The 17,551-nt window shown below is 47.4% G+C and overlaps 1 protein-coding gene across 2 annotated transcripts in view; it reads left to right on the top strand.

The window, feature by feature from the left end:
• The window catches only part of LOC132384728 (activin receptor type-1B-like), a 69,560-nt gene that overhangs the window by 44,521 nt on the left and 7,488 nt on the right, over positions 1–17,551 (top strand). Inside the window, exons 2-7 of one of the 2 annotated variants that reach the window (XM_059956140.1) lie at positions 4,531–4,761; positions 7,858–8,103; positions 10,351–10,581; positions 11,318–11,485; positions 14,812–14,968; positions 17,008–17,132. In XM_059956140.1, coding sequence (XP_059812123.1) covers positions 4,531–4,761; positions 7,858–8,103; positions 10,351–10,581; positions 11,318–11,485; positions 14,812–14,968; positions 17,008–17,132 — 1,158 coding nt within the window. The remainder of the gene's footprint in view (positions 1–4,530; positions 4,762–7,857; positions 8,104–10,350; positions 10,582–11,317; positions 11,486–14,811; positions 14,969–17,007; positions 17,133–17,551) is intronic. The other variant, XM_059956141.1, reaches the window with a different exon arrangement.

Consider the following 17,551-nt stretch of genomic DNA (forward strand, 5'->3'; position numbering starts at 1 on the left):
TCAAAAACTAGTTTATTCCTCTGTCTCTGCAGTGAGATTTAACTCCCAATGCCCACTGCTTGGTGATGGTCCCCACCCAGGAGGTATTTCCGTCTAACAAAGTAATTTAAACAGTTTATTTTTAATGATACATGTTTAAATTTAGGCACATAGTTCTTAACATCCATTTCGCACTCAGAGGGATTCTCATTTATAAATGATTTCCAAATTACAAAATATTTATAAACTGCAAAGGATTTCCAAACACAGGAACAATTCTTACGAACTAGAAGGACATAGCAACAAGTTGCAGACCAGTGAGTCGTCTGTCACAGAATCAGAAGGTTGACAAATGAATTGTAGTTCCTCTTTCTGTCACCCCTGTCTTTCTGTTGTTTTTCTTGTCATTCCTAACAATTCCCAACATTTATAATATTTATGCTATTTTCTACTAGATGACATAATCTTATGTTTTCTAGACACCAATGCTGGGACAAAGTAACTCACACAGATGGTCTTATAAGCATCTGGTGAAAGAAATCTCAAACATCCACAATTAATGTTGACCCCCCCCCCCCCCGAGTACACAAATATCCCAACATGTAACCATATTTGATGTGCCAAGTGACATAACCCCATTATCTTGTGTTTGGCTAATGGAGACCAGAGGAATCCTGGTCACTTCACTTTGCAAAGCTCTGGATGTGCAGTGTCGTGTGACATGGGTGATCGTGGTCTTTCCACGACATTGATTGTTCTCGGCAAAGTTTTGTACAGAAGTGGTTTGCCATTACCTTTTTATAAATTATTATAAATTACTATGATTACACTTTGCACATTTAGGCAGACATAACGTGAAGATTTTTACTCACGTATGTGAAGGATGTAAAACATAAAGTCAGTTCAATTCTTCTGGGCAGTGTCTTTACAATGCTCTTCAGAGATCGTCTGCCTGGCGTCAGTGGTCGCATAACTGGGACTTGTGGTATGCACCAGCTGCTCGTGGAACCGTTTAAACCTGCTCCCATGGCTTCACATAATGCTGATCGAGGGCTAAGCAGGTGCTACACCTTGTCCAAGGATGTCCTGCAGGCTAACGGAGGGAAGGTGTGCCTTGCACTTCCTTCGATAGAGACGCATCTCCACCCTGCCAATGCTAAATTGCCTGCCGTGGGCTATTAGGCTGTACTTTTTAACTTCAAACTGACAGCTGCTTGCATTAAGAACTGGAGCCTGGTTCTTGTTTACAACAAAAAGCCGAGCAAAGAATATTTGTTAAAAGATTAACTCCAACAACTCTGACCCTTTGGAAAGGTCATTCCGCTGTGCTAGAAAGCTGAGTTTATCAGTAAGCCTCTTGGGCCCTGGAAAGCAAATGTCCATCAGACTGGCACAATGTTTTATTTTTGTCAATGTAATTTGTTACTTTAAGATTATTTGATTTTTAATTGCCCATGTCTGTAATGTTCTGTGCGGCTGCTTCAAAAAAGCTAATCTTTATGGCATTTATGTCCTTGGTCTGTCCGCCCGTGGCAATAACCTGGAACTTCAACTTGAGTTTAAATTGGTATCATGGTTGCCACAGACATGGTGAGCTCCCATCAGTTCCCCCACGGTGACAAAAGAAAGGAGTTAAGTAGATGGGAGGTGGGTGAAGAAATTGAAACCCTGCCCATCACCCAGTCCTGCTGAATGGTTGTTAAGAATCTGGAATGTGATCCAGCCTCTCCCACTCTCGTAGAGCCATATAGCATGGGGACAGGCCCTTTAGCCCAACTGGTCCATACCCATCTAAGTCAGTCCCATTTGTCCCATGTTTGGCCCATATTCCTCTAAACCTTTCCTATTAATGTGTTCATCTAAAAATCTTTTAAATTTTGTTGTTGTACCCACCTCAGCCACTTTCTCTGGCAGCTCATTCCCTATACTGACCACCTTCTAGGTGGAAAAGTTGCCCCTCTAGGTCCTTTTTAAATCTTTCACCTCTCAACTCAATCCTTTGTCCTTTAGTTCTTGTTACCTTTCTCTGGGGGGGCGGGGGGGTAGAGTGTGTGCATTCACCCTATCTATGGCTGTTATGATTTTATATGCCACTGTAAGATCACCCTTCTGTTTCCGAAACTCCAAAGAATAAAGTCTCAGCCTGCCTGTAGAGCTCTCCCTACAAACCCAGGAGTTCGAGAATTGGCAGAGTTCTCATAAAATCTTTTTGCATTCTTTCTAACTTACTGATGTCTTTTCTGTAGCTATGTAACCTAAAGTGCACACAATAGTCCAAGTGTGGTCTCACCAAATGCAGCACAACTTCCCAACTCCTGTGCTCACTGCCCTGACTGAAGGACAGCATGTCAAAAGCAACTATCACCACCTTGTCTACCTCTCGTGCTACTTTCAGGGAGCCATGTACCTGTACTCCTCAAGCCCCCTGTTCTACAGCCCCCAGCACTCTTACCATTCACTGTGAAAGTCCTAACCTGGTGAGAGTTTGCAAATTGCTGAACGGCAATCCTCTGCCTTACTCAACTGATCAAGGTCCCCCTGTAATATTTTGCTAACAGTATCTCCTAAATCACGACTTACCCCACCCTGTTTGGGTTCAAGAGCCAGCTGGAGGTGGGGGCTGAGTTGGGGGAAGGGCAGTCATGGCTGGAGCTGTATCTCGCCCCTCATATCAGATGCTCAAGACCATGTCGAATGCAAATGCTGTGCTGCCCCCCTGGGAAAAGCGGTTTGGCAGCTTCGGATGCAGCAAGTCTGAACCGCGCAGTCTTTGGCCCGGTGCATATTGCAGACCCCCCCCCCCCCGTGTTGCTTGAGTGCTTAGTTGTCAGCAGGTAGGATGTGTCATCAGTTTGCTTTTATTTTGAGCCCAGAAGGAGCTTGCATTACCAAATAGCAGCAACTATCCTGCCATCAGTTGTGTGGAGTGTCAACAATGAAATGAGGTGTTATTTGCTTAACTTTTGTCACGATTCAGGTGTGGGATCTCTTGTAACAATCTCCTCAGGAGGACCTGTAAGGGCCTCGGGCCTCCTCCAGTGGTCAGTTAGATTCTGGGCCTCGGCTCTCTTGAGGACAGGAGCTGGCATCATTCGACAGCTTAAGGTGTGGGCTTGGGTTTAGTGAGCGCCAGAGGGGAGTGGTGCACAGTTACCCGGGGCGGGGGGTGGTGAGGGGGAGTGGAAGGCGGAAGAAAGGAGGCAAAAGGCAAGTGTATGCCAGTCAGGATTCCTCTGTGGTGAGCCTCTGATTCTTGAAGCTGTCCACAGAACCAGGCCCTTCAGCCTGTCAAGTCCATACAGACCACCAGAAACATCAATTCCACACACATTCTCCCCACTTTCCCATTAGCTCTCCCAGACTCTACAATTTACCGCAGCCAACCGCACATGCCTTCTGGATGTGGGAGGAAACCGGAGCTCCGGAAGTGGGGGTGTTGGTGACAAGTCCACACGGTCACAGGGAGAAAGAACGTGCACACTCCATGCAAACTGTGCCCGAGGTCAGCTTTGAACCCGCTGCGCCACCATAAATCCAGTCTCGTTGGGGCTGCTGCCTGTGATCAGAGGGCCTGTGTCAGGAGGGTACACAACCTTGTGTGGTGGTTCAGACTAAGTTGCCTCTCATGCTTCAGCGCGAAAGCAGTTTCTGCCTCCTGCGGTGCAACGCGTGTGCATGCTGCGGGGTGGGATTGGCGTGCGTGGGGCTCTGCGCAATCAGCTGGGCCATGCTCGTTGCTCTTGGGAGAGTTGCAGCTATGTTTCCTGGGGCATTGCAGAGAGTTCCAACAACCGGCAGTCCTCCAGAAATTATTTACCCTCAGGGACACGAGAGACTGCAGATGCTGAAATCTGGAGCAGCACCAAGGGCCACAGTTTGGGGTCCAGAGGAAGGGTCTCACTTCAGAATGGCGACTGACCATTTCCCTCCATAGACACTGCCTGATCTGCTGCATCCCCCAGCTTTCAACATGATGTTCAAGTATTTGCCCTTGCTCCCTGTCAACTGTACCCATTCATCTTAATAGTGTTGCCTTTGGCTAGATGTTGCCGTGTGACAAGGCTTGGAGACAACACCTGGGAGCCAAATTGACAACAATTTGGGAGCCAAATTGTGTTTTTTTTTTCACCTTTGCAACGACATTTGACCCAAAATAGCATCTCTGGCCTTGGTGGAATTTGATTCGTGTTGGAGTCGCATTTGGCATAGTCATCCGGAGTCTGTCTCCCATGGAGGTTGTCCCTCAAACTGGGGGTATAGGTTAAAGGTGAAAAGGAACAGGTTTATAGGGGACTTGAAGGGCAAATCTTTCACATAAAGGATAGCTGGTATCTGTAAAAACCTGCCAGACAGGTGGTGGAGATAAGAACAGTAGCATTCAAGAGACATTTGGACAATGGGAGGGCATAGAGGCAAATGGGATTAGTATAGATAGGCATGCTGGTCAGCATAGATCCCATGGGCCAAAGGGCCTGTTTCTATGTTGTACAACTCTGTGGCTCTGTAATTCACCCAGGACAAGTCTAAAAGCTTCTTTTTTCTTCTTTTAAGCGTTGAAGTGCTTTTGTAAGAATTGTGTGAAGGAAAACCAAACTTGTGAGACAGATGGGGCCTGCCTGGCTTCCCGCTCCAGAATTGGGGGTGTTGAGCATGAGATCAGACTGTGTGTGTCCCAACAAGACTTGGTCGCACCCATCTACTGCCGGAGCGACAAAGAGTATGTGACCACCATCTGCTGTTTCAAGGACTTCTGCAACAACCGGGAGATACCTCCTCCAGAAGGTGAGTACCAGGATGGCTACTGCTCATTAATCCCCAGCCTGATCTGCCCCTGCCCCCTCACCCTTTTCCCACTCCTCAGGTTTGGTCTGCAGTGAAATCTGGCTTACACTAGGGCCCCTGCACTGGCAACACCTCTTTCTCCATGCTAATCTAGTTACATTAGCCTCAGAGGCCAAAAGATGTCGTGTTGGGGTGGCTGGGTGGAGGATATGGAAAGGGGTGTGAATGTCATCAGTTCCTGAGGGCATTTGTCATGGCAGTCTGGCAGTTGATGTTTGAGTGCCCTCTAGAGAATCTTGGTTGGCTGGACCTGCCTCATTCTCCAGACATCAGGACCAATCAGAGATTTCCTTTGGCCTGACCTATGAGGTGACAGGTTTAATGTGCTGCCAGTGCTCCATCTCACTTTGTGTCCCAAGCAAACTGAATCTCTGCATTAAAGTTGCCAAGTAGAGTGAATGGGAGCCTCGGTCACCTCTCTGCTGTGACCATGGTGTGCGCAAAATGGCTGCTGAGCTTCGCACAATAACAGCAAATGCGCTACAAAGCACAAAGCACTCTGGGAATCCCCAGAGACGTAAGGCGCTAAATAAAGGCACCCTCACTTCTTATCCCTGCCCTGTACTTTAAGAGTAGCCATCTGCATTGGTGTGAAGGGATGGAACTTTTTATTTCTCCCCTCTGAAGCAAACAGGCTGAAACTGTAATGATTCAGTCTCTAGACCTGATGTAAAATACGATGCTTGTTCTCTCTCCAAGGTCCTTAAAAGCAGGCAGGTTGAACGGATTCTTCTCAGGTCATTGACCAGGTTTGGTTGGTTCAGTTGGACCTTTGAGAGGACTGCTGTTATGGACCTGGTTTAAGTTTATCTCACATTTGCATTAACTTTCCGGTTTGATGTTGACTGGTTATGCTGTTCTGACGTGGACCAATCAGGCAACGAGTGATCGAGGCCATTGGACCATCTCAGTAGAGATTCTCAATCCAGTCCATCATTTCTCTGGCTGCTTTGAGGGGGTGGGGGGTTGCAGGTTGAAAATAAGTGTAATTGGTGGGTCAGCCACAGCTGGGTAAGACTGGCTCCCTGGTTGGAGTGGTTGTTTGCTCCAGCCGCTCGCCTATTTTATTTGCAGAGAGAGAGAGAGAGAGAGAGAGAGTACGGTAACAGACCCTTCTGGCTAAGTGAGCTCGTGCCGCCCAACTACATCAATGTGACTAATTAACTTACTAACCCATACGTCTTTGGAATGTGGGAGGAAACCGGAGCACCTGGAGGTAAGCCACGTGTTCAGAGGAAGAACATACAGGCTTCGTGAATTGAACCTGAGTGTGGCCAGCGCTGTGATAGTGTCATGCTAGCTATGGTACTACCATGTTGCCCTCTGTCTTTGTGCATTGTGTTGGAGGTTTAAACCTGAATTCCTCTCTTCCCACCCCCCCCCACCCCCCAACCACCACCTTCCCCTGGATCTGGGGCCTGTCAGTGGTCTCAGCATAAAGTTCCCCGTCAGCTCCCTGTCGCTGTCCGTGAATTGACTGGCATCGGGAGAGTGGGATAGGAGCAGATGAATTTAAAGAGTGCAAAACACTGTGTGCTGTTCCTTTGTGTCTGCTATTCCTCATCGAAGCTTTTTTCTTTGTCCTGCTGGGAGCACGTAGCCAGCAGGCTGCCTACATTGAACTAACACTAAACCCGTGCTGCTGCTGTGTTTAGTAATCGCAGCCCCCCCCCCCCCCCCCCCGCAACCGCGTGTCATCCTCCAGAGTGCCGAGCTTGTCCACTTTTCAGCCTGAGGGTGCTGTGTGCGCGTCTTTCTGTCTCCTCTGTGGAGCCACTCCCTGTGAATGAGGCACTCCAGTAGCTCACTAAGAAGCCCCAGCAGACATCTATTGCAGCTCCGGGACACTTCTTGTCTGCTGAAGTCCACCTCGTTTCCCCCACCCTCTGCTGACTGCCTTGATGTGGAACAAATGCGCCAGCAGGCTATTTGACTTTAATTGCTTCACAGCCAAACCTGACCTCTTTTCAATGGAGAGCTGTCTGATTTTTTTTTATTTCAAATCTCATTTTTCCTAGTTACTTGAGCACATTTGGAACACAGGCCCTTTTGGCCCATGGTGTCTGTGCTGAATGTGATGCCAAATTAAAGTTGAGTCTCTTTCTTCCTGCACATGATCCATATCCATCATTCCCTGCATATCCATGTGCCAAGCAAAAAAGTCTCTTAAACATCATTATCGCATCTGCGTCCACCACCATCCCGGGCACCCACCACTCTGTGCGTAAAGAAAAAGGGATTTCCCTTTCATCTTAAATGCCTGTCCTCTAGTATTTGACATTTCTACCCTAGAAAAAAGATTCTGACAGTCTAACCCTGAGTTTCCTAAATGATCTGGTCTCCCTTCAGATTCCGATAATTCAGGGAAAAACAGCTCAAGTTTCTCCAAACTCACCTTGTAGCTATGCCCTCTAATACAGGCAGCATCTCGGTGAATCTCTTCGGCACCCCCTCCATGTCCTTCCTGTAGTTGGGTGACCGGAACAGCACACAATACTGACCAAAGTTTCATACAGCTGCTATGTGACGTCCTTACTCTTCTATTCAGTGCCCTGACCAGTGAAAACAAGCCTACCGTAGGCCACCTTTACCACACTATCCACTGGTATAGGGCCATGTTCAGGTAGAAAAGTTGGCAAGTTAACTTTCCATATTGCTACTTGGCTGAAAGAGATATTTTGTTGGTTGGAACTTGGGACAGTAGATAAACAAGCCATACCTTCTTTGTATTCCAGTAGATGCAGAACCCTGCTTTACCTGGAGTCCTCCAGTCCAACCTCGTCATACTTGTGGTGCTCTTCAGAGTTAGCGGGAGCCACTTTTCAGTGCGAGTGTAGGAGGACTGACAGTGCGAGAGCTTGGCTTTGCATGTTTTAAGAGTTGAATGTTGAAATGGTGAAATTGGGTTATTTTTGATCTTGAACTTGCCTTGGCCAAGGTTGGAGAGGAAGATGGCCAGCTGCAAACCCAAGAGTGTTTTCTTTTCATATGGAAATGTTGTATTCCACTAACAGATCTCCTCCTTTTCTCCACCAGGTCAGAAGATTGATTTAGATGGCTGGGGCCCAGTGGAGCTGGCAGCCGTGATAGCTGGCCCAGTGTTCCTTTTGTGCGTGGTGCTGATGGTGGCTGTGTTCCTGTGCCATTACCACCACCAGCGAGCCTACCATGACCGCAACCAGCTGGACATGGAGGAGCCTTCCTGCGACCACATGTACATCTCCGAGGGAAAGTCACTGAAGGACCTCATGTTTGATATGACTACCTCTGGATCTGGATCTGGTAAGGAGGGCCGGGTGGGGGTGGGCTGTATTGGTCTCTCTTAATTCCTGCTACAGGTTCCCATTCCAGAACAGTTAATAAATAGTTTACCTACCCAGCTACTGATTTCTCTAGCGAGACAGCAGAGACTGAAGATGCTGGAATCCAGAGCAACACACAATCTGCTGATGGAACTCTGATACAAACCTTACCTGTCCAAACTTTCCTCTTAACAACCTCTGCCCAGGGATCAAGTTGAGTAAGCCTTCTCTGAACTGTCTCTGGCAAGCATGTAACATTGCACATTTAATAGTAATTCAAACTTTAAACACCCAGGTTTACTAGTTGTCTTGTTCATCCACTGGTCCCACCCCGCTGCTTTTGTCAACCAATTCCCCACCCAGCCACCGAGCTCACTGTGAATTTTACCACCCAGTTAGTTTGAGATGTAGAAAGGAAAGGTTGTTTGTGCTGATCCTATTCACCCCATTACTTGCCCCTCTGCACCAGTGTTGTGAACCTCTCACTAGAACTACTGGGGGGGGGGGGCTGCCCCAACAGAGGTAATGTTTCTTAAGTAAGGTGTTAAAATGAAGTCCCATCATGGTGACAGATGCCATGACACAGACTGACCTTCTCTCCGGTGTCCTGGCCAATACTAGTCCCTCAGTATCACCAAAGATGATGTAGCCATTATCACATTCCTATTGTGAGATCTTGCTACCTGTGAATTGGCTGCTCGGTCTCCTATGTTACAACAGTGACCATACCCCAAGTATTTTATTGACTGTAATAGGATTTTGATGTTCTATTACATCATCCTTCTATAGATGTATGGTGGAGAGTATCCTGACTGGTTGCATCATGGCCCGGTGTGGAAACACCAGTGCCCAGGAATGGAAAAGTCTACAGAATGTGGTGGATGTGGCCCAGTCCATCACTGGCAAACCCTTCTCACTACTGAGCACATTTACAAGGAGCGCTGCCACAAGAAAGCAGCATCCATCACCAAGGACCCCCTCCACCCAGGCCAGGCTCTCTTCTCACTGCTGCCACCGGGAAGAAGGTGCAGGAGCCTTGGGTCTCACACCACCAGGTTCAGGAGCAGTTATTATCCCACAGCCATCAGGCTCCTGAACCAACGTGGATAAATTCACTCACCAGAGCTCTGAACTGGTTCCGCATCCTTTGAAGGACTTGTGTTCTCAGTATCATCATTTTTATTTGCACAATTTGTTGTCTTTTGTTTGCCAGTCTTTGTTTATGAAGAGGTTTTTCATAAATTCTATTGTGCTTTATTTTTCTGTGAATGCCCCTGCAAGAAAATGAATCTCGAGGTAGTATGTGATGACATGTACTTTGATCATAAATGTATTTTGACTTTGTGCTTGAAACACTTCTTTTTTTTTAAAAAAAGTCAACGGTTACAGGGAGAAGGCAGGAGAATGGGGATAATATATCAGCCGTGATCGAATGGTGGAGCGGGTGGTCGGTAGGTGGGTCCCATGGGTTTGAGGCGTCCCCCACTGCTGTGTGATCAGATCTATCCCAGTTATAAAAGGTGCCTCTGTCACACGGCTTCCATTGGTGCCAGGTCTCCACTCTTCCCTTCTCCCTTTTCTCCAGATCCCAGTCTCTCCTGCCTCTGCTGACACTTGTCATTTCCCTTGCAGTAGCCCAGTCTTTTGCATGAAGAAGCAGATGGTGAATGCGGTTGGCTATTTGCCCATGGGGTGATGTCACTGTTGTCGAGGTTATTCTCGTATGCTCAAGTCCATGTGTGCACAGGTACAATGGAAGAACTTGTGCAGCAGCACCACAACCACATGGTACCAGATAAGCAGCAGTCACAAGAAAAGATTATACATAATTTTTACAAGAAGAAACTAATTGGAGCAAAAAAGGCAAAGTGATTGAAGTGTTGCCAAACTGATTCACTGATTATGGTTGTGCTGGTTGGTTCAAGAACAGAATGGCTGAAGGAAGGTAACTGTCTTGAATCTGCCAGTGTGGGACTTCAGACTTCTGCACCTGCTGCCCGATGGCATCGCCCAGATGATGGGGATCTTTGGGTGTCGCCTTCCTGAGGTGGCAGCACCTGTAGGTGCTCCTGATGGCGGGGGGGGGGGGGGGGGGGGTGAAGGCTTGAGCCTGTGATGTATTGGGCAGAGTCCATAACTCTCAGGTGATTTGCTTGTGTCCATGTGTATGTTGACATGCAAGTGTACATTGATTGTTGACAATGTCTACTGTTTGTTCTTCCTGCAGGCTTGCCTTTGTTTGTGCAGCGTACCATTGCGAGGACCATAGTCCTTCAGGAAATAATTGGCAAAGGGCGCTTCGGGGAAGTGTGGCGTGGGAAATGGAGGGGTGGCGATGTGGCTGTCAAGATATTCTCCTCTCGGGAAGAGCGCTCCTGGTTCCGGGAAGCTGAGATCTACCAGACAGTCATGTTGCGTCACGAGAACATCCTGGGCTTCATTGCAGCAGACAATAAAGGTATGGTGGCTTATTTTCCCATTTACTTTGTGTTGGCCAATAGTTTGGTTTGTGTGTGTGTGTGCGCGCACGTGCTAATGACTAGGACTGTGCTCCCACAACACTCGGTTCAGATCCTTGTGTAATGCAGGATCATAGACAAAATGGATTGAGTGGTGTAGAAAGAAGGCTGTGAGTTTCACTGGTGTGTGGGATGGTATTAAACAGTCTTATGTTTTCCCCATGGATTTTAAAATGGCAGAGTGTTTGCTTCAATGGTTGTTCTTTGCCTTTCTCAATAGCCTTTTAATGTAAATTACATCCTGAGATATCTCATTGCAGTATTCCCTAACACAACTTGACTCCAAGCAGTGTAGCTGTTAGGACAGGTAAGGGCCTTGTTGGTTTAAAGACTTGGTAATGGGGAAGGAGGAGGAAAGCACCAATTTCGAGCTGGAAATCCAGAGTTGGAGCCCCAGGCAGCTGTAGACATGACTCCCAATAGTAGACCAATCAGAAAAACTGTCGAGTTGTATCCGCGTTTGTGGCATGAGCACGTTCGGAAGCTGTAACTTTTAGTGCCTCCGTCAGTGTCTTTGATATAAATGGTAGAAAGTTGAGAGCCTGTTCCCCATGGCACACCACTCACTCCATCTTGGAAGTGAGGCAACTAGCGTTCTCTCCATGCTGGTGTGTCGCTTTTTTATTTCTTGTTGTGCTGCTTTCAATTTAACCATTTCCATCCCCCATCCCACAGATAATGGTACGTGGACACAGTTGTGGCTTGTGTCGGACTATCACGAGCATGGCTCTCTCTTTGATTATCTGAACAAGTATACGGTCACTGTGGAAGGGCTCATCAAGCTGGCACTCTCTGCGGTCAGTGGATTGGCTCACCTGCACATGGAAATCGTGGGCACTCAGGGTAAGGGCGTGATGTGCTTTTTAACGATGATTCTGCCTCTGTGAATCAGTTCCACAAGTCTGCGTACTTCAATCTGATACTGTTTTATTAGTGTTGAGCCAAAACTTTGGGATGGGTGTGACAGTGTGAATGTGCCAGTAAGCTAAGGGTGCAGCAGAAACATTCCAGCCTACTTAGGAGGAGAGTATTCAGAACAATATTGGGATCCCGTAGAAACCAACGCAATTCTAACGGGATTGGACAAATTAGATATTGGAAGGATGTTCCTGGTGGTGGTGAGGGTGCAGGTGAAGGACAGGGTCAGGCCACAGGGGAAGGAAAAGGGGTAAGTCAGTTTCAAATATTTATTCCCCTGGAGTGTGGTGAACCAGTGCAATTCTCCACCACAGAAATCAGTTGGATTGCAGAAACTATTATTCAGGAGTCAGTTTTATTTATAACATGTACATCAAAAGGTACAGTGAAGTGTGTCATATGCATCAAATTAAAGCAGCAGGGATTGCGCTGGGAACAGCCCACAAGTTTTGCCACTCTTCTGGCACCAACATAGCATGCCCACAACTCACTAACTCGAACACGTATGTCTTTGGAAGATGGGAGGAAACCCGAGTGGTCAAAGGGAGAACGTATAAACTCCTCATAGACAGCGGGGGATTGAACCCTGATCTTACAGCTGGTGATACGCTAACCACTATGTTACCATGCTGTCCCCTGTTCTTGGGGGCTGGAAAGGTTAAGGGATACAGGGAGAATGGTGGAACAGGGGACTGAGAGTGGAGACAGGAGAGACTGCAGGTGATGGAATCCAGACTGGAAAACAGACAACTGGAGGGAACATGGATTCAAGTGGGTTGGTTGAGAGACTGCATTAGGGCTGAGAGCGAAGAGGGGAGCTGGTGGGTGACAAGTGAGGAAGGAGGTGATGGGGCTGGAGGAGGGAGGGATGGAGTTGAGAGACGGTGGGTAGTAGGTAAAGAGGGGTAAGAGATGGGTGTTGGGGGGGGGGGAGAGGGTGGCACAGTAGCTTAATGGTTTGGAGCAGCCAGCTGTAAGATCGTGGTTCATTTCCTACCACACACTGTAAGACGTTTCTATGTTCTCCCCGTGGCTGCGTGGGGTTTCACCGGGTCCGCTTATTTCTTCCCACATTCCAAAGATGTAAAGTGCACTTTCTCTGAAGCTGCTACACCTTATTCTGCATTGTTATTGTTTTATCTTGTTCTATCTCAATGCAGTTTAATGATTTGGTCTGTATGAGCAGTATGCAAAACCAGCTTATCACTGCACCTTGTTACATAATAAACCAATTCAGCTACATCAATACTTTTAAAGATACTGCTGTTGTCCATTATTGGCAGCCAAAGCTGTGAGCTCAGGAATTCCATTCCTTGATCTCCCAGTCTTTCTGAGATTTTTTCAAACCTTCCTATTTGACTTGAACCTAATATCACCTGCTGGTTCCTGGGTTTTCTTGTGTGGCTCTGTGTCAGATTTTATTGAATACTACTGTGAAGCACTCTGGGATCTTTTACTCATTTGAAAGGTGCTATAGAAATACTAATTCTTTGGTTGCCATGGTACCACTGGCTGTGGTTCTGGAATCAAAGCTGGAGAGGTGAACAGTGGCTGTGGCAACAGGCTTGTAACCAGCTTTTGCAACAGGATGGAAGTATTTTCTCTCGTGATCTACAGTATACAGGCAGAAGGAACTTCACAACAAAACTTGAGGGACGACTGTTTTGCACCTCCGCAGCTAATTCGTGCTAAGACTAGAATCATGGGGCCCAACCATCATCATCAGTGACCTTCCTTCCATCGTGGGCTCAAAAGTGATGATTCCATCCTGTTCAGTTCCTTTCACAGCTCAGTAAATGAGCAATATGAGGTGCTGCTCATCTGGATCTCGCTGTGAAAGGAACTGAACAGGATGGAGTCCTGCAAGATCCAGATGATGTTCAGGCACTGGCTGATATGTGGCTTGTAACATTGCACCTCTAACCAAACATCAAGTCACCTGACCTTTGCACTCAATGGTACTGTCATTGTTAAGCGCCTTTGTTCCATCTGCTACAAAAGATTGGCCTTCCCAGTGGCCACTTATTTTAATTCTACTTCCTATTCTCATTCTGACGTGTCAGTCTGTAGCCTTCTCTACTGCCACAATGTGGCCACTCTCGAGTTGGAGGAGCAACACCTCATATTCCGTTTGGGTAGCCTTCAACCTAATGGTATGAACATCGATTTCTCTAACTGCTAGTAATTTCTTCCCGCCATCCATTTTTCTCTTTTGCAATTCTCCATTCTGGTGCCTCTCTTCCTTCCCTTTCTCCCATGGTCCACTCTCCTCTCCTGTCAGATTCCTTCTTCAGTGCTTTATCTCCTCCCAGCTTCTCACTTCATTCCTCTCCCCCCACCCCACCTGTTTTCACCCATCACCTGCCAGCTTGTACTCCTTCCTTCTTATTCTGGCTTCTTCCCCCTTCCTGTCCAGTCCTGATGAAGGGTCTTGGCCCAAAATGGCAACTATTGATTTTGTTCCACAGACGCTACCTGACCTGAGTTTCTCCGCATTTTGTGTGTTGCTCTGGATTTCCAGCATCTGCAGAATCTCCTGTGTTTATGGCATTGTTATAACAAGGTCACAACCATCAAGTACTCAGTTCAAGCCAGCCACCAACTACCCATTTACAGTAAAAACATCACGGAGAGTAGGAGAACTTCCTGGTACCTTTCATGGACAGAATTGGATACTGCCACATTCTGGCAAATGTTTTGTCATCGGCAGGGTGGCCATTGGTGGACTGATGAAAACGCAGGGCCAATCCTTGGAGGAAGGCGGTAAGCTCAGAACAGATCACGTGGACCGAGCTCCAATGGATACAAAATGCAAAGATGGACTCTTGAGGTGGGACTAGAAGTCCAGAGGTGATGGGGGATGTGGTGAGTTTCAGGATACGAAGGTCACTGGGTAAGGCTTCTGCTTGTGCAGTGTAGGGCATCTGTGTGGGACATGTGTAATCACAAGCCATTCAGCCCAGATGTTCTGTGCTATACTACGCTTCAGAGCCAACAAAATTCCTTCTTGAAGTATCAGCACATTGGGCACAGCAAGCCTGCACAAACGATGTAGTGATAACCAAACAATCTGTTTAGGTGGAGAGACAGAGTGGTCCAGAGATGGGGGTGGAGTGTGTGGGGTGACAAATACTCCTACCCTTCATTCCTATCTTTCTCCCCCCCCCCCTCCCCCCCCATCTTGCATAGTAAACATGTGGATTTTAGTTTTTGCATGCACTTCCATTTCAGAGCTAGCTTTGTCTTTGCAGGCAAACCGGGGATTGCCCATCGTGACCTGAAGTCTAAAAACATCCTGGTGAAGAAGAACGGCATGTGCGCGATAGCAGACCTGGGCCTGGCTGTCAGGCATGACTCGCTGACCGACACCATCGACATTGCCCCCAATCAGCGAGTGGGCACAAAACGGTAACCAATTCCTATTGTTTTCACTTCCTCCTCCCCGTTCACCATAAAAAGTTTCAGTACTTGAGTTAAATGGGGGGGGGGGGGGGGTTTGTGTGCCAGCTTGGTGGACAGTAAAGCCCACATTGTGGTAGTTCGGGTGGCAGAAATTCCTCCTCACTGAATTCGCAAATCCCTACTGAAAGATGTGATTGCAGAATATCTGCTCTTGTGGAATTTATGTGAGCACAAAATACCCAACTTAGATACGTGCCCACAAAACACCCAGACTCAGTGGTGAGAGTGTGGTGCGAGCTGCCAGTGGAATTTACAGTTAGTTCATAGGTGAGAGGGCTATGGAGGGCTGTAGTTCAGGTGCACGTTGATGGGACTAGGCAGAATAATAGTTCAGCATAATGGGCGGAAGGGCTTGTTTCTCTGAGACTCTAATTAAACACAAACTGCCAAGGAAACAACAGTTTTTGTCAAGAGTAGAACAAAATCGTGATGCAGATGGTTTTATGCCGCACTTGTTAGTGTTGCTAAAATGCTTATGTTATTATATTGTCCTCTATAATCTTTGTGGGAAGGGGATGGTAAAATCCTTATCACTCGACTTCCAATGCCTTTTGTCTGTGAACGGTCAGCAGATGGCAAAAGAGGAGTCCCATCACATCGTAAATTCCCGAGATGAAGTTTGCTTGGTTGGACCCATGTCTGAGAAACTCCGGCCCTGTATAAAGGCATAGCAGTTACTAATGTACTTGTCTGCAATGGCTTCTGAGTGAGTTCAGCCTTGTCAGATGATTCTATCCTGACTTTTGGGTGTGGGAGTTTATTCTAGCTGAATTTCTTTGGAGAAGGTGCAGCACTTTTCCACTTCTCTGTGAAAAAGAAAAATGGAGGACCAAGTCTGAATGAGGCCTTTAAATAATGAAACGGTGTGAACAAGGGAGATGTAGAGACAATGATCTTGCTTTTGAGGGAGAGTCCACAACTAGAAGCAGTTAACAGTTGGCTATTGTGGAGAATTCTGGACCGACCTTTTTCCAGTCAGAATATTTAGCAGTGTTTTTTGCATACTACAACAGAGAAGATTCAATTTGGCCCATCTGATGGAATGGGCCAAATTTATGATGAGGAACATTGATTGTGTGGATAGCCAGAGGCTTTTTCCCAGGGCTGAAATTGTTGCCACAAGAGGACACAGTTTTAAGGTACTGGGGAGTAGGTACAGAGGAGATGTCAGGGGCAAGTTTTTTTTTACTCAGAGTGGTGAGTGCGTGGAATGGACTACCGGCAATGGTGGTGGAGGCGGAAACGATAGGGTATTTTAAGAGACTCCTGGACAGGTATATGGAGCTCAGAAAAATAGAGGGCTATGGGCATCCCTAGGTCATTTCTAAGATAGGGACATGTTTGGCACAGCATTGTGGGCCAAAGGGCCTGTGTTGTGCTGTAGGTTTTCTGTGTTTCTGTCTATCCATGCTAGCTGCTAACAGCACAGAAGAAGACCCTTCAGCCCAAATGGTCCCGATTATATCGGTCCCATTTCCCTCTCTTCCTTTCCCTAAACCTCCCCCCCTCTCATGTCCATCAGCCTCCCCTTTTGATTCCCTCTTTGCCATTGGGGACGATCTGCAGTGGCCAATTTAACCCACCCCGATGTGTTTGGGATGTGGGAGGAAACGAGAGCACCCGGGGCAGGGTAACCTCACACAGTCATGGTGAATATGCAGACTCCACACAGACAGCACCTGAGGTCGGGATCAAACCTGGGTCTCAGGAGGGTGAGGTTGAGCAGGCAGATGCACTGCCTTCTCGTCTTTAAGGAGACACGGATGCTGAAAAATCGGGAGCAGTGCACACAAAATGCTGGAGGCTTCTGTTCTCTTTCCAGTCTTGATGAAGGGTCTTGGCCTGAAATGTCGCCTGTTCATTTTCCTCCACAGATGCTGCCTGACCTGCTGAGTTCCTCCAGCGTTTTGAGTGTGTTTTCTATTGTCTTTGTTTTGTGATTCTGCCTTTCAATTAACCACTTGCCTGTGTTCTCTCTTTTGAAGGTACATGGCTCCTGAAGTACTGGATGAGACAATCAATATGCAACATTTTGATTCCTTCAAATGTGCTGACATTTACGCCCTGGGGCTGGTGTATTGGGAGATCGCCCGGAGGTGCTCCACTGGAGGTACTTCACTGCAAACTGCCGCCCCCACCCCCCACCCCCCCCCCCCCCCCATCTTCTGGTTTGGGAGATTTTAGGCCCACTTGCCAGCCCGTCGGCACCAGGAGTTTAGTACACAGAACTCAAGGCCGCAGTACTCCATTGTTAGATCTGTGCAGCAGAAATCAGTGGTCAAAGTTTACTCCACATTTAAGCTCGTTCGGCCCCTGTTCAGTCGTTCAGTCAGGTTATGTCTGGTCTCTATCTATACTCTCAAGCTTCCTGCCTTTTTGTTTTATACTATTCAACCCAAACTGCCAAAGTGTTTGACAAGAGGTGCCTATTTTTCAGAAAGCCTGGTTCTGGTGTTGCATCGACGCTGTCCCAAATTACGTTTTGACTCGGATCTGGGTCCGTGGCTGTGACTGCAATTATCCCGTTTC

Source organism: Hypanus sabinus, chromosome X1 (assembly GCF_030144855.1).
Source record: "Hypanus sabinus isolate sHypSab1 chromosome X1, sHypSab1.hap1, whole genome shotgun sequence".
NCBI classification, from domain to species: domain Eukaryota; kingdom Metazoa; phylum Chordata; class Chondrichthyes; order Myliobatiformes; family Dasyatidae; genus Hypanus; species Hypanus sabinus.